General features: G+C 46.1%; 1 protein-coding gene across 2 annotated transcripts in view; it reads right to left on the bottom strand.

Annotated features, from left to right (window-relative positions):
- Positions 1-25,135, bottom strand: part of Lrrk1 (leucine rich repeat kinase 1) — a 155,052-nt gene that overhangs the window by 34,496 nt on the left and 95,421 nt on the right. For both annotated transcript variants that reach the window (XM_071608669.1, XM_027955966.2), the window contains exons 7-20: positions 20,342-20,568; positions 19,250-19,377; positions 18,990-19,153; positions 17,991-18,128; positions 16,697-16,809; positions 15,321-15,397; positions 10,007-10,136; positions 9,298-9,410; positions 8,626-8,840; positions 6,399-6,563; positions 5,696-5,868; positions 4,483-4,603; positions 4,104-4,263; positions 2,668-2,944 (exon numbers count right to left, since the gene is read on the bottom strand). In XM_071608669.1, coding sequence (XP_071464770.1) covers positions 2,668-2,944; positions 4,104-4,263; positions 4,483-4,603; positions 5,696-5,868; positions 6,399-6,563; positions 8,626-8,840; positions 9,298-9,410; positions 10,007-10,136; positions 15,321-15,397; positions 16,697-16,809; positions 17,991-18,128; positions 18,990-19,153; positions 19,250-19,377; positions 20,342-20,568 — 2,201 coding nt within the window. The remainder of the gene's footprint in view (positions 1-2,667; positions 2,945-4,103; positions 4,264-4,482; positions 4,604-5,695; positions 5,869-6,398; positions 6,564-8,625; positions 8,841-9,297; positions 9,411-10,006; positions 10,137-15,320; positions 15,398-16,696; positions 16,810-17,990; positions 18,129-18,989; positions 19,154-19,249; positions 19,378-20,341; positions 20,569-25,135) is intronic.

The raw sequence follows: 25,135 nt of genomic DNA, 5'->3' as shown, positions 1-25,135 counted from the left end.
GTGTGTGTGTGTGTATATATATATACAGATAGGGAAAAGAGTTTGCAAATCATGTATTTGGGAAAGAACTTGAATCCAGGACATATAAAGAACTACAAGTAAACAAGAATAAGGCTAACATTCTAATTATAAAATAGACAAAACTTGAATAGATACCTCACACAAAAATATACTACATGAAGGGCCAACAAATTTGTAAAAGGTGTTAAATTTCATTAGTTATGAAGAAAATGCAAAGTAAAACTACAGGGAAATACAATTTCATATCCACCAGGTAAAATTAGAAAGACTGATAGCAAATGTTAGAGAGGTAATAAAGTGACTAAAAAATACAACCTCTTGAGGGAATTATTGAGCAGTTTCTTATAAAATTAAGCTTAACTCATTCACTTTATGACCCAATAATTCCACTCCTCCTATTTACCTAAGAGAAATGAAAATACATGTCTCCAAAAAGACTTGGGGCTACACACAGCAGCTCTATTTATAGTAGCCAAAACCTGGTACAACCCCAACATCCACCAACATGTGAATGCAATAAATACACTGCTTTAAAGCTGTACCACGGAATACTACTCAGCAACAACGAAGAACAAACTTCTGATTCCCACATCAGCCTGGACGCATCTCAGCACATGATGTTTAGCAGGAGGTGCCACTTGGAGAACATATTGCATGATTTCTTCCAGTTATGATATTCAAGAAAAAGGAAGGTGTTGGTGATGGAATCAGAGCAATGGTGATGGCTAATAAGGACAGGAGAGTATGTGGGGGAACTTTCTGTGGTGATTGAATTGTGTATATCTTGATCTGGGGAGTTGGTTACCTGCTGTATGCATTTGTAAAAACTGGTTGTTTCAGATGTTGATGATCTGTACATTTCACTGTAAGCACAGTAGTCCCCATCTTTTCTGCAGGGGATAAGACCTGCAGTGGAGGCCTGGAACTGATACTAGTACCAAATTCTATATATGCTATATTTTTTCCTATATATACATACCTACCATAAAATTTAATCAGAAAAATTGGCAAAGCAAGAGACTGACAATAGCAATTAATGATAAAACAGACACATAAAAATGTCACAAAAATGGTCATATGATTGCTGGCATCACTACTTATATGCATTGGGGCCATTTTTAAATAAAATAAGGGTTACATGATCACAAGCAAGGTTACATCACCACAGTCAATCTGATAACTGAGATGGCTATTAAGAGATTAGCAGGGGGATAGCTTATATAGAATGGATACAGTAGACATAAGTGATTAGCAGGGGGATAGCTTATACAGAATGGATACAGTAGACAAAGGAATGATTCATGCTCCTGGTGAGTTGGAACAGGATGGCACAAAGTTTCATCATATCACTGAAATGGTGTGCAATTTAAAACTAAGGAATTGCTTATTTCTGAAATTTTACATTTCATATTTTCAGACTGCAGTGGAAAGTAAAACCTTGGATAAGAGGAGACTACTGTAAGTTTTACCTCAAATTAAAAAGAGAAATATATGAGTGTCACAATTAGGAAAAGTCCAGTCAACAGACTTTCTTCCTTGACGGGTGGCAGGGCCATGTAATAGAAGGGTAGAGTAAGGAGTGGGTGTCAAGGATTCAGAAAGAAATCTTGAGCATATAAGTTCCAGTTTCCAAGAAGGGCAGTGTGGAGGATGTTCTCAGTGGGACCAGACAGCATAGGAGAGAAAGCTGAGCTGAGTGCCATGTGATTCTTCCAGGTGGCAGCATTTGGAAGCTCAGGCATTAGGCTCTGGAGGGAGGTACTTGCAGGAAATCTGGGATTCTTTTTGCAAAGTGCAAGAAGAGCAGGGCAGCTGACTTGATGGCTCAGGCTAAGTGCAGAGGAGGATTCTACTCAGGAAGAGGTTGGTGGCAGTAGAGGAAATTGTCAGGGTCACTGCGTCAAGAAGGCTGACCAGAGGTCAAGGTTCTGATTACTTTTAGTGGAAGACAGGGAGGGGCAACTAAGGCACCCATTGGCTTTCTTGGCAACCAGCACCAAGTCAGGAGGTCAATGGGTGGCCCTTGAGGAAGAGCAGGATGCTGCTGAGAAGGAGGAAAAGGAAAAGGAGGAGGAGACTTGGTTTCATTTTGCTTGTGGTTTAGGACTGGGAGACCTGTTCATGTCACAGACCCAGGAAGAGTCCACAAAAAGAGGCATTTCACAGAATATCTCTGCTTGGCAAAGGGATGCCCTGTGATGATGGAACCCTCAGAGTAGGTGACAATGTTGCTCCCATAAGTTCATCAAACTAGATTGCATTTTGAAGCCAGGCTGTTTAATTAGGAAATACATCCTCATTGGTTATTTTTACTCACCATATAACCAAGCCACCAAACCCCCTGCCAAACTGAACCCTCTTCCAAGTAATTTTAATGCCATTCTTGTATGTTTTCCTAAATCTTTTCAATGAATCGATTTCTTTCAACTTCCCTACACAGGAGGGAACCACCAGCTGGGGGGTTAGCTGTGCCTATGCCTCAATACCCTACATAATGCAGCAGGTCATCACCAGGTGCTGGCCTGTCCCTGGGAGTGATGGTAGTGGCACCAATCCCTGGAGGTCTTGTTCAGGCCATCAGTGGCTCCAGACCCCAACTCCCTCCTCCAGGAAGCAAGACCTGCACAGGGTGGTCTGTGGCCTCACCTGTCATTGGCGACGGGCAAGGCGATCTCAAACTTGGCCAGAAACTGGAAGTACTGCTCCTCGGTTTGCTGCGTGAAGCCTGTCCCCACCAGCAGCATCCTGAGGTCCTCTGCACGGATCACCCCGTTCTTGGCCACCGACCTGGAGCCCTTAATGTTGAAGATCCTCTGCAGACACTCAGATAACCAAATGGGATCCAGGAAGTAGAGGTTCCTCAGGCCGTGGCTGGTGTCCGGGAAGTGCAGCAGCGTGCCGGTTTCTATGAGGAAGCTGATGGCTGTGGGAGGAGAGCAGGAAGCCGCGTTGGTGATGGGGTGAAAGGGAAGCTAGGCACTAAGTTTTCCTGGGAAGAATCCAGTACTGACATGCTGAGCCCCTCAGGTGGGACAGGGAACCTGAGCTCCATTCCCTGGTGGCACCGTCAGCATCCTGAGCTGACGGCCAACTGGGCTTCTACAGCAAGTTGTTATTTTCAGATCCAGCCTTTGCAAATTGCCCTACTTGCTAAAATTTGTATCCCCAAAATACAATACTTGAGGTACTTTTTCAGACACGGATAGACATGGGCTGAGCTGGGGGAAGTTTGAGTTGCCCGCCCAGGTGAGCATGTTCCCAGCTGAGGTTGAACAAATGATGTTCTGCCTTGTAGCTGCAGCTCTGGTAACATAAAGGAGTGTCTATCTAGTGGGCTATTTAGTGCCATGTTTTCTGAATTTTTGTACTTTCTGCTAGTGATTTTGTTGTTTTCAAAGGCCCCCAATTCCAGTGTTGAAATGCTGTGTAGTGTTCCTGGGCACCAGAAAGCTGCAATGTACTTTACGTAGAAAACACATAGTTAGATAAGCTTTGTTCAGGCATGAGTTTTAGTGCTGTGGACCATGGGTTCCATGTTAATGAATCAACAGTATATATTACATAAGACATCTTAAACAGGAGCACACATAAAGCAAGCTTATGCATTGATAGGTTGATGATAATGTGGCCAGAGACTCAAAAGAACCTAATTCTATCTTTCCACAGGAGCGATGGTTCAGGATTCACTAATTCAGTGGTTGAGGTAAATTTATAGTCTATAACTACCGTGAATGATGAGAACTGGTTGTAACTATTTAACCTCTGTCTCCCTACTAAACTTCAGCCCCGGGGGCTATGGCCAGAGCTATGTTCTCAATGGTCAACATAATGCTGTTATAGAGCAGCCATGTGCGTTCTCTCTGTCCAAGAAAAGAAGATGTGTGGGGGGGGGATGATGGGAAAGAGAACACCAGGCAGAGTTTTGGAATCTCTCATTCAATATTGGTTTCCCTGCTGTGCTGAGGTTCAAGCTAGAACTATCAAGTACAGGTGGTTGTGTTTCTCACACATTCCCTGGTGACCCTGGCCCTCTGCCCAGCCTCCCAGCGTTTCCCATGCTGGTGCCCACCCCCTAGGCCCACCAGACTGCAGGTCCTCATAGTCTTTGATGTCGTTGCCAGGTGTCTGCTCCACCAGCTGCTCCAGCTGCCTGTCCGTCAGGTATTGCACGTCGTCGCCAAGGCTGCGGCGCTGCTGCTCTGCCAGCACGGCCTCCTGCAGGCTGAGGTAGCTCCTAGGGACCTGGAGGACAAGTGGACGAGGCTGGTCCCAGGGTGTGCTACAGCTTCTCCCTCTCAGTCCTGAGGATTCAGGACCCTCTGTCCCTCCACCTCCCCTGTCCCACCTGGAACCCTGGATCCTTAAACTCAGATGCATGTTTTACAACATAGAGAGAGAAGTGTCCCTATCCCCAACAGCAGGAAGCAACCCTGTGGTTTAACTGAGTGAGGGGGTACCCACCAGCCTCCCTGCTAGTCGCTGGCAGCCGATGGTGCTGCCCACGTCCTTCATGTTGCACGTGACATGGAAAATCAGCTGCCGCAGCCCTTCCTGGCCTTCCAGACTCTTACAGGAAATCTCGCTGTGTGTGCAAAAATAATCCCAGCTTAATCACCATGCCACCCCTCTCTGCGAAGCACTTAGCGTCTTTGTTTTCCCAAAAGATTTATCCTGAACACTGGCAAGGGTGGAAAACTCATTAAAGGTGACACAGGAAGTTTAAGGAGGCTTTACTCTGTGCGAAGCACCATGCTGGGTACCCCTCAATACATCACTTTGGTCTGTCTTCCCAGCATGCCCATTTACAGAGGAGGAAAGTGGGGTACAGAGATATGATGTGAACCCCTGGACACAGCTGGGAAGGAGCAGACTCAGGCTGGACCCAGGGCTCTTAACCAGAGCCAGCGCTCCTATTATTGCAGACCCTCCAGGGCTATCTCAAGGCCATCCCAGGAGTCCCCAAAAGCCTGATCCTGAGAGCCAGGCTCTCAGGTCTGCAGACTGACTCACATACCAGCATCCACGGTACTTCACCCAGAGGGAACCCAAGAACCACCAGTGCAATTACACCAATGCATGTTTTATTCTTATTAGGGGGCCCTCACTTAATTCATTAAGCCTCAGTTACATGTCTTCTAAGTGGACAAAACAGCCCCTGTAAACTGCAGGCTGTCATGAGAGTCCATCGACAGGATGTTAGTGATAAGCCCAGAGCGATGGATCCAACCTGCCTGGCCCACCCCTCCTCACACTCAGCAGCTCCTTCCTTCCCCCATCCCCAAATGTGCAGCTGTCAGGACCACTAAGACTCAACAGGAGAAGTGGGACCTCGCTCCTCCGGGGTCTGTCTTTGATCAATGATCTGCAAATGGGAGGGGTAGTGTCCAAGTTCACGTCTCTTAGTGACATGGGAACCATGCACTCTCGTTACTGGCCATAGTGGGGAGGGGAGGACACAGAAAGGAAGTACAGAGAGGCATTTCCAAGCCCTTCCCTCTAGATATCTAGAGGATTCTCACCCTGCCCAGGGCTGGTCTGCTGAGCTGCCACCGGCTACCTGAGGAGCCCATCCAAGCATCAAGAGCCTTCTGCAGGCAGGTCCCAAGGAAGATGGACACATCGGCCACCAGAGCACACAGAAGCAGGAGCAAGCACGAGGATGAGGGACACTCACTGTAAGTGTTTGAAAGTGATGTCTGGGAAGCCTGTGGCTCTGGACCCGGAGGGCGAGCGGCACAGTGCCAGCACATAGGCACGCAGCGTTGCGATTCTCTCCACTCGGAACTTGGCTTCAATTAAGTCCAGGTGTGTTCCAACCACCAGCACCACAGCATTTGGGGCCTTGGCCTGTGACAGAGGACCCCACGGTTGAGAGCCATCTCCATTCATGAACAAGGATGGGAAACAGCTCCCCAGGTGTTCAGGTGAGCTGCCGTCACCATCCTGCGGCCTATTCCCTTGAGGGCCTGTTAGGCATTGAGAATTATCTGAGGTACCCTATGACCTTCTCCATGCGGAGGGTGCTGAGTTAGTTCAGCCTATGGTGAGGGATTTCTGATCCTCCAGATATTCCCTGACTGCCTAAGGCTGTGAACTGGCATCAGGCCTGCCTCACCTTTAGGGCTGGGAAGAAGCTCAGCTCTTCTTTCACACTCTGGGATGGGGGCTCTTGAATTAAAGGTTAACAAGAAAATTACAAGAGCACCCCACCCTTCAGGACCATGATGCTGGGGCCTTCTGTGAAAGCAAGGTGGTTTTCCTAACACTATCCTTTTTTTTTTTTTTTTCTCAGTACAGGGGATGCTTCAGAGGAGTGGCAGGACCCCAGTAATGCTCCGAGAACTGGGAATCAGAGAGAAGGCCTGGCATCTCCTCACCTCGATGTTAAGCAGCCAGAACTGGAGACTGGCCACGGCTTCCTCTCCCAGCGCCAGGTTCCAGACCACCACGTATAGGGCCTTGTCCGTGAAGAAGCACTGGTTGACGGTAGCCATGCTGGCGGGGCCCCCGATGTCCCAGACGTTGAATTCCACGGACTCAACCTACTTGAGCAACAAGCCACCGCAGGGAGGCATTTTAGAGACCATGGTCTTAAGAAACCACATTGAGAAAACTGAACTTTGAATTCTGTATTTGGGGTCATGTCTGAAGAAGACATAACCATGGGAAAGTTCTAGACCTCCTATCATGTCTCTTTGGAATCAGTAAGCCAGGCAAGGGAAAGAGGCACAGTTGCTTCAGGGTGGGCTCTTGGGGGTTTCTGCCTCTTGCTAACAGAGCAGGGCCAGACAGGCCCCCGTGGCTGGGGTGTCTGGGAAACACTGCAGGGCATTACGCTGGTTCTGTCACAGCTGCAGACTTAGGAGACATTTGGTGGGAGGATGCCCCCGCTCTGACCTCCTGGTCCTCATCAAGGTTTAAGCTCCCTCTGTTCAGAGGGTGGCCCCCAAACTGTGTAGGTCAGAGGGTGGCGCCCACCAAGGAGGATGGGAAACTCCCCTGATGTGGGAACCCAACACCAGAGGGGCTGTTGGATGCTGGGAAAGGCTGTGTAAGCGGTGGTTTCTCTATTGTGGAATGAGGTCACAGCTGGCCTGAGAAGCTAAGGCAGCAGCAGGCTGTAGCAAGGAGTCTCTGCGAGGCAGTGCTTTGGACTCGAAGACAGACAGCACGCTGACCTGATTTTGCATAACAATGAAAACGGACAGCTGTTCTCCACCAGCTGAAGGTCAGCCACACACAGAGTGACTGAGTTCAGCACTCACAGAGCCAGAGGCTGTCCTTCAGTTAAAGGAGGGGGAGTTTCATGATGGCAGGAAGGATGTGCACAGGAAAAATAATATAAATTCACCCCTTAGGCCTTGGACGGCCATTTGCTAAAGAACAGCTGGATGGAAATGAGACTGAGTCATTGTTAAAAAGTCAGAGCCAAAGAATGTGGAAGATCCTGGTTATTTTGGAGACCCTTTGGATGGGTATTAACTAGATTCCTTGCTGGGGTGTACTGGGTGGGCCTAATATTAATTATCTGATTGTTCTGATCATAACAGATGGGACTCTACTCTTTGTTTTTCCAAGCTGGGGGCTGAACTCAGGGTCTCACACACCTTACACACACTCTCTACCACTGAACGACAGCCCAGCCCATTCTCAAGTGGGCTGGTTTCTGAGTCTGTGTTTGAAGGTACATTCACCTTAAACGCCTCATTTCTTGAACTGGGTTTCCTTTATCAGGAAAGATGTTTACAGTGAGACCCATCTTCAGCTGGCTCTGTGCTTGGGGACTCTGGACGAAATCATGCCACATCTGGACATGGCCCTTCAGTTTTTCATAGGGAAAACTCCTTGCGCCTTGGATTCCTGGTCACCACGGGATAGCAGAAAAACACAGGCAGCAGCTGAGGCTGACACTGTTCCTAACCTGAGCACAGAGAAGAGCCAACTGCCTGGTGCTATGTCCCGGGGAGGGAAAGCCCCCACCCACCCCCACCATATCCAACAAGTTCTTTTTTCTCTTTCAAGAGCAAGAAAATGTTCATTTCCATTTGCCTGGTACTAAATGGAAAAAAGGGATGATGAATAGGTTCAGTGAGGGCTTTATTTTAAATAGAACTTTTCAGATCTTGGGGTGAAAGGCAGAGATCATGAGGGATAGAGCATTCATTTTAGGTGTGCTTTATCTAAGCTTCCCTGTTAGAGAAAAGACAAATGCTGGGGTGTTTCACTGCCTGCAGGGGTACTTTGTTCTCAGCCCTGGGAGAACCCCAACCCAGATAATTTGAATCTAATCTCTGGGGCCAGGAAGTAGCAAAGCTTGAGTACTGGTGTCTTTACAAGTCCCCCAAGGGAATCTAATGGTTAAGCCAAGGTTAAGACTCACTGCCCAGAGCCTCAGCTTAATTAGAGGAGAGAAACTACAAGCTCCCATCAAGAAGTGACTTGCTGCTGCCTTTGACAGAGCTGGTTTGGAATATCACATAATGGCCCCTGCAAACATCCTGGGCCTTGGACAGCTGAGAAACCCTGGGCTCTTTGGGAAGAAAGAAGGGCCTTCATGAATGTTCCTCCCACCCACACGGATACTGCACGCCGACCATCCTTGACCTTGGCTTTGGAGCCTGCTGGCCTCTGGAGCTCCCACTTGGTGGTCCGGATGGTGGCCTCACTGTAAGCCACCTGGGGGACCCTGCCCGTCTGTAAGATCTCCAGGAGGGTGGACTTGCCCTGGCGCGGTGGACCCACGATGATCATCTTCATCAGCTTGCATTTCTCTGCTTTCCGCAGCTGAGCACGCAGGAAAGACAGCATTGCTTTGGGACCTGTGCAACGTCATGAAAGGAGAGTGGACATCACTGCTAACATATAAAGGGAACATGCTCACATCTCTTAGGAAGAAACTAAGTCCTGTTGGGAGGGGACGTTTCTCATGTGTTCTAGGGGGATGGTTAAAGAAGATGATTGGATCTGGTGGAGACAGGGTGCCATACCATTCACCCCAATGATGACGAGTCAACGTTAAGAATCTAGGGACAATGTCCTTGCTGCCTAAAAGGTCACAGCTTTACTGCCTGGCCACTCTCAATATAATGACCCATGGTAACTATTGCTCTAGGGACAGTTCCATAGCATCTTCCAAATCCTGAAGCTGGAGCTGGACCCTGTGAGTCATTCACTGTTTCCACCTCTAGAACCTAGCAGGTGGACCTGGGTTATTCTTTTTTTTTTTCAAGGGTGACAAGGAAGTGATGCTCTGGGGACAGGATATGGAAGTCCTACCTTCCTTTCTGATCTCTGCAGGCACATTGCTGATGCTCAGGTCTTCAGTGTCCAGTTGCCATAGGTTGCCCAGCTGTCCCAGCTCAGGAGGGAGCTCTCGGAGGCCAGGGTTGCTGAGGAAAGAATACACATATGTGTGCACACACGCATACACGCATGCACATGCAGCTCCCATCAGCCTCTGCAGCCTGAGGAGGCAACCACTGGCCTCCACCCCAAGCCCTGTAAATCAGGCCCTGATTTCAGGTAGCCCATTTGAGTACCAAGTCCAAAGCCTTTCTTCCCGGATGCTCAGTGGTAGAAAGGGCAGTGCTGTCTTTTGCAAGTCCAAGTCCCTGTGGCTTAGAGCTGGATGCCCTCCTCCAATTCCCCTCTCTTATCTTCCAATTACATTGCCATCAAGAGAATTACTGCCTCCTCTAGGAAAGGCAACACATCTTCAATATTAATATAGTATTTCATATTTTCATCAAATTTTACACACTGCCTAAAAGCTCCAGCAGTGTCCAGCACACAGTGGGTGCTGCGGAAGAACAAGGACGCAGGATGGAGTGGTCCTCGTGACAGCCCAAGTAAAGCAGCTGAAGCAGATATCCTTCTCACTCTGCCCCACCTCTGGCCCATGCCCACTTCTGAAAACCCCACTACTGCCTCTACTGACAGCTTCCCTGGAGGCAGAGCCAGCAGACTTCTCTCACCACGCACTTACTTTCCCAAGTAGAGCTCTGACAAGCTCTTCAGCAGGCAAACAGATGGAGGGACTGCGTCAAGGTGGTTGTCATTCAGACAAAGGACTTCCAAAGACTCACTCAGGAAGGCCGGGAATTCCAGCACACACGCTGTGAAGACAAGACAAAGCAGACCGTCGTGTATTTTTAAAATAATTCTGGACCATGACAGCATGGAGGCCAGGTGGGTATGTAAACCAATACAAGCTGCAGAGGGCTTTGTGGCAAACCCTTCAGAGTACAATGCTCATCTCTCCAGTAAGGCAATTCTCATTCCACAGACATCCTTGCATGCATGTGTGGCGAAGATGTGGCAACAACGATGCTTGATGGCATGCTGCTTGCAACAACAGAGAGAGGACAACCTATGTGCCCTTTATTGCCACATGTCCACAGGGAGTTGGTTTAGTGAATAATGGAATAATATGCAACTATTACAAAGCATGGGGCAGTTCACGTGTGTAGGTCTGAAGTGATACCCAATAGCCAGTGATGAATTGAAAAAGCAAGATGCAGAACCAGGTTTCTAGAAGGCTTATTAGTGTGTCAGAAAACATCTGCAGACATGCACACACACATACACTCACAGTGTGTGTTATATGCATGTACATATACCACACATGCACAAATGCATATGCATGAATGTTACAGATGAAAACACAGTTGTTAGCAACAAAAAAATTCCACAATTGTCTCTGGAGGAAGGGTCTTATTAGAGGATTGACTGTTCAAACCATGCCCTTTGGTACTGTTTGAAAATTCTGTTTTCAACTATACTTGTATTATTTCTTCAATTAAAACAAAGCTAGTTAACTAAAAAATAATACTGTGGGCTAAGTCTTTATGTTGCCTAAGATGGCACTGAAAAGCGGGCCAACCCTTTAGTATTCAAGGGACTTCATTAATTAGGCTAATTATGAAATTACCATTAAAATCACGTCAAATCTGCCGTTTCCAAGGTACCGGAGTGTTTGCATTGAGCAAAAACGTGCAGTTGGGGAAGGGAGAGAGCTTGGAAAAGGACACTAATGGGAATCAGAGGTTTAGATTTCTGCAAAATCTCTGAAGTGTCTTCATTCTCTCTGGGAGCTTAGGGAATTCAAGATAAAAGGAGTGCCTCAAAGTCCCCTCCCTGGGTTCCCAGCCAGATGCAGAAGATGAAGAAGCTAGAATTCTTTTGTTGGGCTGAAGCCATGTTTGGTTGCCTTTGATTCCCCCCACCCCCAACCCCAAGCTCTGGCGTTTCTCCACACGTGGAGCTGTAGTATCAATAGTAATGGGACAACCTGACCTCAGAGAACATTCTGGAAGAGAGGACTGTGGCATACCAAGCTCGAGGTCTGGGAAATGTACCCAGCTGGCTATAATGCCAATGAGACTCACTGCAGGGGCCCCGTGGAAATACAGTTGCAACAGACATTTAAAGATGACTTTGTACTAGACCTCGTTCCATAGGAAGATGTTCAAAAAGGCTGCTGCTGCTTCTTTTTTTTCCTCTTCAAGGAAAAGGGATGATCAATGTCAGCCTGCATTAATTCACATTTTTCACGGAAGAACATCCATCAAGAGAAAGATTTGCTTTCTTCCCAGAGAAAGGGAACATTCTGAACACCTGGCCTCTGGGCTTTCCAATTCTGAAGGCTTCCCCCTGTGTTTATGAAGCCTTTTTAAGGAATGGATGGGTGGAGTGAGGAGCTGCTGTCCCAGACGGAGCAGCACCTGCCACACACCTCCTGGCCCAGCGTGGAGAACTATGGAAACGGGGCTGGCAAGAGCATGGCTCGAGGTATTTATGAACTGTAATTATTTATTCATAAGTTATTTATGACTCTGCTGGTCTGAATTTTACCGTAAAAACGGCCATCCAAATTATTTTTGGACAAGGCTACTGCAAAAATATGACCACTTGAATGTACGTAAATCTCTCTGGAATTTCACTATCCATCTGCAAACAAGTTGTCTTTTATAGATAATTCTTTACCCCAGGGTCAACATCCCTGAGACAATAGCCCTACTGAGAAAAAGGGTTCACAAGCCACCCTGCCCCCGCCCTCCGCCTTCTTTTCACTCAAGTTCAATCTTCTAGAAGAAATTGAAAAAATCAAGAGGCCTTTGTCATTTGCCAAAGCCATGACCCACCTCGGCCAGGAAACCTCCTGGGGGTGTGGCCTCTTCTCCCCGGTCCTCAAACAAGCTCTTATGGGTCACCGGCAAAGCCAATTTCATCAGAATGGATGCATGTTCCTATGGAACTTGCCATGTGTACTGGAAACTTCCTGTCTGGCATTTTCCCAAGGGAGTGGATGGTTCCACTGAGTCAAAGTCCCCTAGAAGGGATTCTGCACTTCTAAACTCCAGTTAGGTACCTTCTAACACACAGGGCTCAACCCACATGTGGCTTGCAGGATCAAGATCCATCCCAGATCCTCTTTTCATGCCCATCACCCCACTTGGCATCAACGAGAAGATGGTGTTTGTTTTCTTTTCTTCCCAGCCTGCACTCAATTTCTGATGTCCTAAGGCCCTTCATTTAAAAGGGACCAGTTATGAAATTCATAATTGCAATCCTCTATTAGTGTGGTGAAGGATCTTTTCATCTGTCTCCTGGCAGTTGTGCAAACTGCTTCTATCTGTTGCTTCATTTTTTTCCCCCATTTTTTTTTCTTTTGCTTATTGGGATTTTTTTTTAATCAACTGGTAAGCATTCTTTCTATATTAGGGACATATGCCAATTTGTGTTGCAATAATTTCTGTTGTAAATGTTTCTTTTCATCCTGTTTGAAAGATGACTTTGTTTATAATACCTTTTACTTTTCAATTTTTACAAAGCCAAATATATATTTAAAAAAAAATAATTTCTGACTTCCCGGCTAGCTTTTGAAGGTCTTCATCACCCCTATATTATACATATGTTCTCTTTAATGTCATTTCGCTTTTTTCCTTTTTCACTTAGATCTGTTATCCACATGCACATGATTTTGGTTAATGTAAGGTAGGGAATCTAATGTGGATTTTCTTCTTCCAATTAGGCAGTTATACCAACACTATTTATTAAAACAACAAATATTCTTTTCCATTAAATTGAAATGCTACCTTTATCATATATTAACATCCTTCACAGTTGTCCCTCAGTGGTATTGATTCAGGACTTGTCTTCTGATGCCAACATCTGCAGATGTTCAAGTCTCTTATATAAATGGTGATGGTGTGGCATCTGCATAGGGCCCACATACATCCTCCTGTTGACTTTGTCACCTTTAGACTACTGGTAATTTCTAATGCAATGAAAATATTAGGTAAATAATTTTTATATTGTATTGTTTATGGGATAATGACAAGGAAAAGATCTGTATGTTTTCAGGATTTTTTTCCTAATATTTTCAACCCATGACTGGCTTGAACCTGCAGATGTGGAACCTACAGACACAGTCAGCTGACTGGATTTACTTAAATCTATTTTGGACTCTCTTATCTTTTCTGCTGAGAACATTTTTCTTTTTTGATCATATATAAACACACATACTTATGTGTGACTGACCTGTTTGCATACAATGTGTACATACATACACACCAGCCCACCAAAAAGTGCAACAGAGCAACAGACCATTTAGTTCACCTCCTGCAAATGTGTCCTGGTCTTTCTGGCCAATTCCACCTCACACCATTTGTACTTGTGAATATCAATCTATGAAACTGAAGGAGAAATTTACATTACATTTTAAAATTACCTAAATATTGGTTCTTGTTTTAGGAAATAGCACCCTGAGGGATATTTCTGAGTGTAACTGGCTTTAGAAATCTTAGCTTTGATTAAAAAAAAAGTTGATCTCACTGAAGTAGAGAACAGAAAAGTGATTACCAGAGTCTGGGAAGGGTGTGGAGAAGGAAGGATTGACATAGGATGGTTAGCAGTAATGGGGTGCCCACAGGAGGAATGACATATAATGTTCTACAGCACAGTAGGATAGCTATAGTTGACAACAATTAATCGTACAGTTTGAATTGCTAGTAGAGAGGATTCTGAATGTTCCCATCACAGAGAAATGAATGTTGGTGGTATGGATATGCCAATTACCCTGATCCGATCATTACCCATTATATACAAGTACTGAAATGGCATACTGAGCCATTTCAGTTATTATGTTGATTAAAAAGAAAAATGTATCAAAAAGAATAGGTGTAGAAAACATAAAATGTCTTGGCTTTGAGGTTAAAAAGGAAGGATGACTGTTTATCACGAGTCCACACCTTCCCCCTGCACCTCATGGAAGAGGACAAGAACTTTCCCTACAAATATTTTGTGCTAACCTGGCCTTGTTGGGTGATCAGTACAAAAACTCCAGGCAAAGTTCTGTTTCTGATGTGTTGGGGAAGACCACATGCTCTTCCACAATCTCAGACTAGCCTCAGCCTGTGGGACCAAAGGTGGCTGTAGGCCCCAGTGGACATTGCAAGATACTACAGTATGGCAGGAAGGACTTAACAGCACTGGTCTCCCAGCTCCAGGACTGGACTTCCACCATCCTGGGCTGAAATCTCTCTCTGCCACTTGAGCTGGGAAATCAGTCAACACTTGTGCTATAGACTGGAGCATGTCCTCCAAAGGCATATGTGGAAGCTCCGACCCACAATGGGATGGAATTTGGAGATGGATTTTTGGGAAGCAATTAGGTTTAGATAAGGTCATCAGGATCCTAGGATGGAATTAAAATTTTTATAAGAGCTGGAAGACAGTCCAGAGTCTCTGTCTTTCTCCCCCCACCCTCTTCACCATATGAGTACAGAGTGAGGAGGTGGCTGTTTGCTAGTCAAGAAGAGAGACCTGATTCACCAGAACCTGCCATGCTAGAACCCCAACCTCAGATGTCCAGCCTCCAGAATGGTGAGAAAATAAATGTGTGTGGTGTAAGTGATCCAGGCCATGTATTTTGTTATGGTAGCCTGAGCTACTAAGACACCCTGAAAGGCTTGGTTTCCTCATGCCCAGAAAAGAGAACTGCAGCCCATATCTTATCTTTGTAACCTATCTAGGGCGTGCTCAGCATGCAGTAGATGGCTACCAGCATCCCTGGACTCCAAACAGGAAACAGGGCTTCAGGACACCGGCATGGCACACACATGAAATGAGAAACAGGCACTGTTCACCTGAGGATTTTTCAGCCATGGTCATCTCTGGCATTCCAACAGGGCACTGAAGGATAAAGCCCATGACGAGGCGATTCCTCCACTTGGTGGAGCAGGGACCCCGCCTACCCCTCTGGTCTCAGTACACCATCTCTCTTGGCCAGCACCCACCTGCCTCAGTTCCTGAACGCTGGCGGCCTCTGGTGGTGAAAAAGGAAATACGCTTTGTTTTAAGTCCATCTTCATTTCTGTGGGAGGAGGGTACAAGAAGAATCAAAATTTAAGGATGGCGAAACAAACCCATTAATATCTTGGTTGAGACTATATACTGGTCCATGGAGAAGGCAGGAAATTCTGGCAGCAGGTGTCTAGGCTCCTTGCAGCTAATGTACAGACATGGAGCTCAAGGGCTTTTGGGAAAGGTGTTTAGAAAGGATGATCTAACCCCAGCATGACTAGCGGTTTCCATTCTCGGGCTTTTCCATGAAGGCAGGTGTGAGTGTTTGTGTGCTGAGCCTGGCACATTCCAGGGGCTGTACATTACGCGCCCCACTCCCTGCCCGGGGTCTATGTTCTGTTGAGATGCTGAAGAAGTGACCTTCAGCAAGTGACCCAGAAGGCTGCTCTCCAGGGCCCAAAGAGCAGGCTAAGTTCACCCCCCACTTTTTACCTTTTACTGGAAAGTGTTGGGGTGGTTACATTTCTTCACCCAGTAAACACAGTGGTCAGCAAAGGCCTTTGTCTTTTGGATTACAATTGAGGTTGAAGTGAGAGACAAGCTTGTCTAGGAAATGGAGTCGCTGTTACGAGCTGAATTGTGTCCTCTGGAATTCATATGTTGGAGTCCTAACCCTAAAAACTTTACAACATGACTGGATTTGGAGATGAAGGTTGAACATCCCTCATCCAAAAGTCTGAAATCCAAATTGCTCCAAAATTCTAACTCGGTGAGCGCTAACATGCTGTCCCAAGTGGAAAATTCCACACCTGACTTCATATGATGGGTTGAAGTCAAAACATAGGCATGCTAAAGACTTTGGAAAGATTGCCCTCAGATGATGTGTATAAGAAACATAAATGAATTTTGTAATTCAACTTGGGTTACCCCTCAGGCATCTCATTATGTAAATGCAAATATTCCAAGTCTGAAAAACATCCAGAATCTGAAAGACCCAATGATTTTGAATAAAGGATATTCAAAATGTAGGATCTTTAAAGAGGCAAGAATGCTAAAACAAGTTTATTAGGATGGGGCCCTATGATCCAAAATGGCTCATAGATTTGGATACTGACACACAGAAGGAAGACCATCTGCGAACCTAGGGACAAGATGGCATCTATATGCCAAGGAGAGAGGCACAGGGAGAAACCAACCCTGGCACCTTGAGCTTGGACTTCCATGCTCCAGCACTGCGAACAACTCACTGTGTGGTTTAAGGCCCAGGCCTGTGGTATGGCAGCCCTAACGGATGGACACAGGCGCCATCCCTGGGTTTGCTTAACGGTAGCCACATGCACCTTTAGGGGTGTAGAGAGCCCCTGCTTACTTGCCAAGTTGGTTTCTGGAGAGGTCTAGAGTTTTGAGTTGTCTGCAAGTCCACTTCTCTTGAGGTGGCAGTGCTACCAGCTGGTTTCCCTGCAACCTCAGGAACATGAGGGCCTGAGAGAGAATGGGCGAGAGATAAGCAAAGATGGGGGTCAAATACAAAATGGGAGGGTAGTCCAAGGAGAAAAGCCAAGTCAGTTCCCCCACAAAACTCAGCCAAATGGCTGTAGCCACTTTTACAAGGATCCCAACTATACAGGGCTGGAGAGTCTCTGAAAACTCATGAAATTATATCAAACAGAGAAGATGAAACAACGTATGCATGGAAGAGCTTCCCTGGAAATCAGTGAGATCAACTGTCACAGAATGAAAGGAGTCCAAGCACCTTCCAGGGTTAAGGATTTCTAAGAGTCACCATAAGTGGTGGACCTCTCCTTGGAGGAGCGCCTAGCCTGAAGCACACAGGATCACCTCTGGGGAAGCAGCATGGTGCTGAGCACCCTGGGCCTCCATGTTGGACTTTGGGAGTGCTGTAGGTTGGATCTGGAATGACTCCCACAGGTTCATGCGTTAAAGGATCGGACTCAAGTCCATGTGCCATTGTGAGGCAGTGGAGCTCTTACAGGGTAGGCCTGGGCTGGGATTGCAGCTCAGTGGTAAAGCACTTGCCTAGCATATGTGAGGCATGGGGTTCAATCCTCAGCACCACATAAAAATAAATAAAATAATGGCACTGTGTCCATCTATAACTAAAAATATTAAAAAAAAAAAAAAACAACAGAGGTAGGGCCTATAAGGGAGGTCTTCTGATCACTGAGGGTGTGTCCTTGGAGAGGATAGTGGGACCCTACCTCCTTCTTCTTTTTCTTCCTTTTGAGTATCAACCACGAGGAGAGTGGCTTCGCCCCACCACAAGCTCCCTCACGCAATGTGCCACCTCACTACGGGCTCCAAAGCAAAAGGGCCAACCAATTATGCACTGGAACCTCAAAAACTGTGAGTCCAAAGAAACCTTTTTTCATTACAAGTTGGTTATCTCCAATATTTGTTCCAGTAATGGAAAGCTAACACAGGGAAACAACCCCATCGTCCCGCGACCCTAGCACAGCTGTACCCATGGACGCGTTCTCCCCACCTTCCCATCTTTGCTCCTGACCATGTGTATTTTTGATAGCTGAACTTTTCCTTCACTTTCCCCCGCCTGATTTGTCTCAGGAAAATCACATAGATTTCACTGTAAGCTGGCGTGATTTTTCTCACCAAAGCTGAAAACGAGAAAGTGCTATTAGACTTACATCAAGCTGAAAAAGTCCCAGGGGAACTTCTTTCAGTGCATTTTCTGAAAAATCCACATCCTTGAGGTGATTTTTCCAAAAGATAGCCATTTTGTCTGGCAGGGATTCCAGGGCATTTTTGGATGCTTTACAACATTTCTAGGAGTTTGATGAGAAAGAAAACGAATATTAATTAGCTTTCTCAATGCAATGGGGCCTATAAGACGGCTTCCAAATTTGATGTTAAAAGCAAGACCATTATAATAGGGCTCTGTAATAAATGCGGAGTACTGTGGGGAACGAGGCTATGAACTCTCCTTGCCCTCACTGTCCTGCCCTTGCTCCAAGGAAGGGATGGGAACGGCGGCGTTTCCTGGGGAGACGAAGGTGGCTCACAGTCCTTCTCCTTCATTTCAGAACATCCGGCCCATTGTCCGTGGAAATAATGGAACAATTCAGAACCATGCTCTCGAGAGAAGCTGTTTTCCCACACACATATGGTCAGACTAGAAATGTTAATGCGAGTGATGGAGAATTTCCTGGTTTAAAACCAATAGTACCAAAGCACAAATATTCTTTATGCCACTCCATGTTCCATTTGTTTTAACAAGAAAAATTCCCCAGAAACAAAAACACCATTCAGTTGGCAGCGTGGTGAATGTAGATTGTTTCTTGGTCTTATTTTATAGTGGTTGCAAGAGAACTGAACCTCCCTTTGTGGGCAGAACGATCCTCCTCTGCCAGGATGCAAGCTGCTGCTCTGGAAAGCTCTGGGGGTGTCACTGTGCAGCTTTGACACCCAGAGCCAAGAGGGCTGCCTTACAGGTGAGCTGCTGGCCTGAGACACTTTGGCTTGCTGCAATGCTAAGTGTCAGCATCACTCAGCTACAACATGCTGGCGACAGTCCTCATACCCACGGTGGCCACCAAGAAGATGAAGTGAGAGAACGAACTCTCTGTGAGGCTCCCATGACATGCAGAGTTGACTGTGGCTTTCACGATTTTTGCTGGGATACTAACCAAAGGGCAGGCCCAGGGCTCTGGAAATGCCTTCAGGTTGTTTCTGGAGACATTCAGACAACTGAGTGACTTGAAAGAGTGCAGGAAAAGGGCGGGGAGCTCTGTCAATTTATTGTCAGACAGATCGAGTTCCTGTAGCTTCCGAAGACCAATCCAGTTAGTGGCTAGAGGGGAAGAAAAAGCATGAGTTGGTTAAAAATATCCCTGTCAGGGAAAAAAAAATGACTTAATTATATCAGGTCACTGATGATAAAACATACCACTTTCTTCTTCAAACAATTTCTCTAAGTAATTTTTGGAAGCTGTCAGTTTTTGAAGTCTTGAGAGGTGCAAGAACCCGGGTGGGAGGTGGGACAACTTGTTGCTGGAAATGTCAATTTCAAGCAGCCTGTGGTTGGGGAAGAAAAAGTCAAGGCAGAAGAAGAAAGAACAAAACACCACTTTACATATTTCTCCAGAAACAAGGTGTACTTTTTTCTTTTTCTCCTTGCACATGGTTAGAGAGCATGCTGGAAAGGTAGTGCACATGAGTAATTGTTACCAGCCTTGGCATAAAGGAAAATCAAATCTTTCCTTTATGAACCTTAGTCCTGCTGACTAACAGGGATTAAAACCTTTCCCAGGCATTGACAGCAAAGTGAGCTGGTGTCCTGACAGCTGAAGACCACGGAGCAGGGCTTTTAATCTTTTGGACCCTTGCAGAGCCATCCATCTGCCCATCTTAAGGACTTTGCTGCATGGCCCTGGCTCTTTAAGTTTGTGATGTTCAAAGCTCACGTGTGAGGTCCATATGCCGACCCCAAGCTCTTTCCAACATCCTTTTCTCTTACTTTAGAGACTCAGCTTTGGCAACCAGCTTAAATCTGAGGTCTTGCAGGTAGGTATCCTAAAGGAATTAAGTGTAAACCTTCCCCTTTCCATGCAACCTCAGGAGAAAGGCTCAGCCTTCTCCAAGGCCTCCAGACAGTGACCCACACTGTCCATTTGATGTTAAAGTCCTATGGTTTTGACCCTTTCTCTGAGGTCCTTTCCACTTTCTCTGGGAGGAGTGAAATCATCCACTAGTTCAGGAAGCTTCTGCCCATCATCCTGTGCAGGATCGAGATGCCTGTCTTGGTCAAGCAGTTCTGTGCAGCCTTGAGTGAGCTGTATACCTTGAGCCAGATCACCTCTCTAGACCTTTCTGTGTTCACCTGCACAGGGGCCGGGAACTTGTTCCCTTGTGCCCTATAGCTTGTATAACCATAGCTACAACCTCCTGCTCTCATTTTAGACAGAGTTTCTGTTTTCAAAACCACAAAATACAACCAGGGAGCCCCTGCAGGAGGACAGTGGTGACAACCAGCGCGCACCTGGAACAGATGATTTCATCTGATGACTGCACGCCAGGCAGCTCTCCCAGGTGGTTGTCTGAGAGATTCAGCTTCCTGAGGTTGATGAGTCCCCAGGGAATGACTGAGGGGAGGGAAGCCAGGCAGTTGGCAGAAAGATCGAGCTCCGTGATCTGGCAAGAGATGTCTATGAGCCAGTCGAGATCCACCCAGGGCAACCTAAGGTGGGACCACTTCACACGAAGTGCCTGGTGTTAGAGAAAAAGGAAGAGCACAGTCAAGTGGTGAGACCAGGACCAATGCAGGTGTGGAATGAAGCAGGATTCCTTCAAGGGCGAGTCTGTGTGCCCATCCCAGACACAGTCCTGAGATGCTGGGACTATGTCCATCTTGTCTCCCAGTACCTGCCATGGTGGCCAGCACCAGAGGCATATCTGTTCTGATCTGCACCTGCAACCTACAGGTAGTTGCATGGTTACATCAACTCACTCTCCAGCCTCCAGGGGGCGCCAGTGGACTCAGAGCCAACCCTTAAGGGGCTGGTCCCAGTCAGGGCAGAAGCATGGCAGGAATTGTGTGCAAAGGAGGCCACCGAGGCATAGAGGAGCCTCTCCCAGATTGGATATGCAGGTTAAGGACCCCAACCTGGCTTTCTGAGTCCTTTCAGGGCTCTCTTTCCCATGATTAGGGCAGCTGTCTTCTGCAGCCACCCTCACTGTGCCAGACCACGTTGCATGCTTTGTGGACTGACTGCTTCCAAAGTGAGAGACTGAATATACAAATGATCCGTGGTGACACCATATATGAAAACAGAACTCTGACCCAAATCCACAGGAACCTGCCCAGGAAACCAACCTCTGTAGCTATAATAAATAGCCCAGAAAGCTAGCCGGCTGCAAGTCAGATACGCAGATATGCCAGTCTGGTGAACTAAACAATAATTTCTATGATAATTAGTCCAGAATGGCTAAGACTTTATCAATAAATGATAACTTCCCTAATTTTTTTTCCTGCTTTGGACTTACAACCAATCAGAAAAACTAAAATATGCTCCCTAACCAATCCTACAGTATGTCCTGCTTCTTGTGAGCAGCCTCAGCCTTTCAAGGAATAGGCACCCCCCACTCCCACCAGCCACATAGGAGAGACCTGCCCTTTGTTGCTTTCCTATTCCTCTCCTACTTTAAGACTGCCACATGCAAGTGACAGAGACGGATATCCTGAATGTGGTCAGCCCAGAGTGAAGGCTTTCCTCATTTGGTTGGTCTTCGTTTATTTCCATAAGAGGAAGTCAGGAAGTCCAGTGGTTTGCTGGTGTGGGGTGGCAAAAGGGATCTGGTTAAACACATATGAGCAGACTTTTCCTTTTTGATTATCAAAGAATTTGGGGCTCAATTAGGTCTCTGAGGAGAGGAAATCTGCTTTTTGGCTTGCTTCTCCAAAGCAACTGGAAATCTGTAACGGAAAATTAAAGGAGCAGAAATATAAACAAAAATTAGTGCTTTGCAAATGGGAAATTTAAGAACCCACAGGGACTGTGGGAAAAGTACCAATGATGTGGGATAAATTGGCTTTCAAAATCTGGCAGCAGCAGAGGTGTTCTTAGATGGCCACTAGATGGCGGTGTGTACTTGTCTTTATGGCAGCCAAATCCGGAAAGGCTGGATCCATACATACTCCTTCAAGCTCTGGTCTGAACCAAAGGAATGATCAGGCTCCAGTCCCGGCCCCCCAACCCCGTCCCCCAGTCTTTCTTCCCTTTTATGTTAAGTTTGAAAAAAATTTAAAAACTATATTCACGAATTGTTAATATATTGTCACATTTGCTTTTTCTCTTCTCTACAAACACATCCACACCCACACACACACCTTACTGCTTGCTGAATCATTTGTAAGGAAACAATACAAAATAACACTTCACCCCTAAATCTTCAGCACGTATTTATGAAGAACAATGATATTTTAGTATATGAGCATATAATTTTCAAGAAACATCACACCAATATTATCAAGACAATAGTTCATGTTCGAATATTCTCAGTTATCCAAGAAATGTTTTCTATAACTACTTGTGTCCTGATCCTGGGTCCCATCGAGAACCACACACTGTATTTACTTGTCATGTCCCATTATTTTTCTTCAATCTGGAAGAGTTCTCATGCCTTTTTGACATTGTTATTGCCATTTTCCAAGCCATTCCAGTTGTCTTTATAGAATAATGGCCTAATCTGAATTTACTCAATTGTTTTCTTCATTTAGATGAAGCACTTTGGAGACAATGTTGAGTCCTTCCCACTGACTCCCACCAGGGGGCAGTAGATGTCATGTGATTTTACTATTGTTGCCAAGTTGGATTCCCTGGTTAAGATGGTATCTGTCCATTCTTTCATTTTACCTTTTGTGATTAACATACAATCTGTGATTCTCTGACACTATGTGAATACTCTTGCTCCTACATCATTGCACCCAGTGGATTTAATATTGTCACTCTTGCTCTGAATCAATTAATACAATGGTGGTTGCAAAGCTGTGATTTTTTTTCCCCCTAAATGATGTCTGTTTCTACCTTTATTGCTTGGCATTCTTCTGTGCACAAGAGTATTCCCCCATCACATTTAAATGTCATTCTGGACTCATATATCCCTTTTAAAAAAAATTCAAAGCATCATGATCATTATTTCTTTTGATGTCTAAGTTGTCCCCAATTTTCCAGAGGGAGTCCCATCTAGGTGGCTTTTGTGTTCCTTTAACATAGCCCTATCAGTTTCTGGGTGCTTCCTTACTCCCAAGCAAAATGACTTGTTCTAGTTTCTTATGCTGTCCAAGTCCAATGCCTGGAACCAGTCCTGATTCCCTTTAGTGGAAAATGGAATTGAGAAACCAAGATCTGGGTGTTAGGTGTGCTTGTCACTGCTGGAGTGACACTGCTTCTCAGCCCATTGATCTGACACAGCTCTAAATTTACCATGAGTGCGTTCTGATGCCCAATTCAAACTCAGCACATTGTGTTCTTCTTAACCTTTCATTAATTCCTAACTGCACCACCCTTTACTTTGGTATTGTTGGTTTTAATCTATTAAATAAGTGGTTTGGGTCAGATGATGTCCAAGTCACTTTTGGACCCAGGGTATTTTCTGGCTGCTGGTCTGCAAAGCACTGTGGGCTCCCCTCACTGGGGAGTCTTGGGGTAAGCCTGTGATCAACACAGCAACAGGCTGAGAGGAAGGTCACCAGGCAGTCTTTGCAAAGCCAAGTCAAAGAAAGCCTTCTACAGGGCCTCGCTGTCTCCATCCTGAGCTCACAGAGACATACCTAGGTCCTGGGAGTTGGGGCCAGACAGCTGGACGCCAAACCAAGGTGTCCAGATTGCATTCCAACTTCTTCCACTCCCTCTGTATGGCCATGGTGATTGTTACACATCAAACAATTTGGACACAAACTTAAAACAGCAACCAAATGCAAGATGAAAAGGAGGTTTCAAAACCAACCAGGAAACTGGTTTTTGTTTTTAACTTTGACAACAGATTTTAGGTGTCTGTGGAAAGTCTTACAAATAAAAATTTGCAAGACAATGAGAATAAACAAAACAACAGGAAAGAATTTGAATGTTACTGTGACATGAGCTAAATGTGACACAGATGAACTAGACATCCTTGGGAGACAAGTACCGAGGTTGCTCTGTGTACCACGCTACAGTGGTAACCTCCTTACATCTCCATGTCTCCTGACCTGGAGGTGCAGCCTTGAACTGCATAAGGAGCAGGGCTCAACCTCGGTTTGCTTAACTAACTTCATGAGATCTGCGCAGCTTGCAGGGGGAGGTGGACACTTTCTCAGGCTTCATCCAGCTCAACTTCTCCTATATTAATTCCCCCACTGAATCTGTGCTGCACTGACTCAAACCATAGGTCATCTTCCCTGCTCTGACAGGCGGCCTAGCCAATCAGAACCTGGATGAACACACCTCCCATGCCCTGGACTTCCTTTATGGCTCCACGTGATGTACACCATGCAGCAGACACTAAAATGTTTGGGTACAGAGAGAGCACACAGCCCCCAAGACCTGCAGGCCCTCCTTTCTATATAGCTCTAATAAGATCATTCATCTTAAAATATCAACTAGATTATCTTAAAATGTCTTCTAAAATTCCTCCAACTGCTCTCCCACCCTAGCTTTGCCTTCAGCAGAAGATCCTCACGCCTCCAGGATCTTCCCCTAACCCATGTTTCCGACTTCCATTCTCATCCTCTTACTCTACAACCTCTCTCCGCCTGCCCAGAGCAGTAGTTGTCCTACATTCCTGCTGTTTGCGGGACTAATTTGTTCTAGGTGAAAGAAGTGGAGCAGAGGAATCAAGGCTGAAGAGAATCGACAATCAAAGCGCAGACACGGCTTTCCTGGAAAGGAACCACAGGGCTCAGAAAGTGGGTCCAACCCTGGCATTCACAGGATGGGAGTGAGGGGTAAGAGGATGTGGACTCACTATGGGTAACTGTCCCAGGGTGCCCAAGGGCTGCCAGGTCCTCTGGGGCTCCAGGTGTTCCCCCTAGGATAGCGTTGTCATGGTGACAGAAAGTGTGGAGATGAGAAGGCTGCATGAGAAATACAAGGTTGGCTGGGCCTGGAGCCAAGAAAAATCTTGAAAACACTCCTAAGAGCTTGCCTCCTTTAGATGGTGGGTGTCCTAAAGTCAGCAAGGGCTCCAAGATTCCATGGGCAGGGTTGATCTGTTAACTGTTAAGTGTTAACTGTCCTACTAGGCAGTGGGGTGGGAATAAAGCTGCAGCACCACAGACAGAACCAAACCCAGAGAG

Source organism: Marmota flaviventris, chromosome 2 (genome assembly GCF_047511675.1).
Source record: "Marmota flaviventris isolate mMarFla1 chromosome 2, mMarFla1.hap1, whole genome shotgun sequence".
Taxonomy (NCBI): Eukaryota; Metazoa; Chordata; class Mammalia; order Rodentia; family Sciuridae; genus Marmota; species Marmota flaviventris.
Note: the sequence above shows the minus strand (reverse complement) of the source record. Positions and strands in the feature narration are given on the sequence as shown.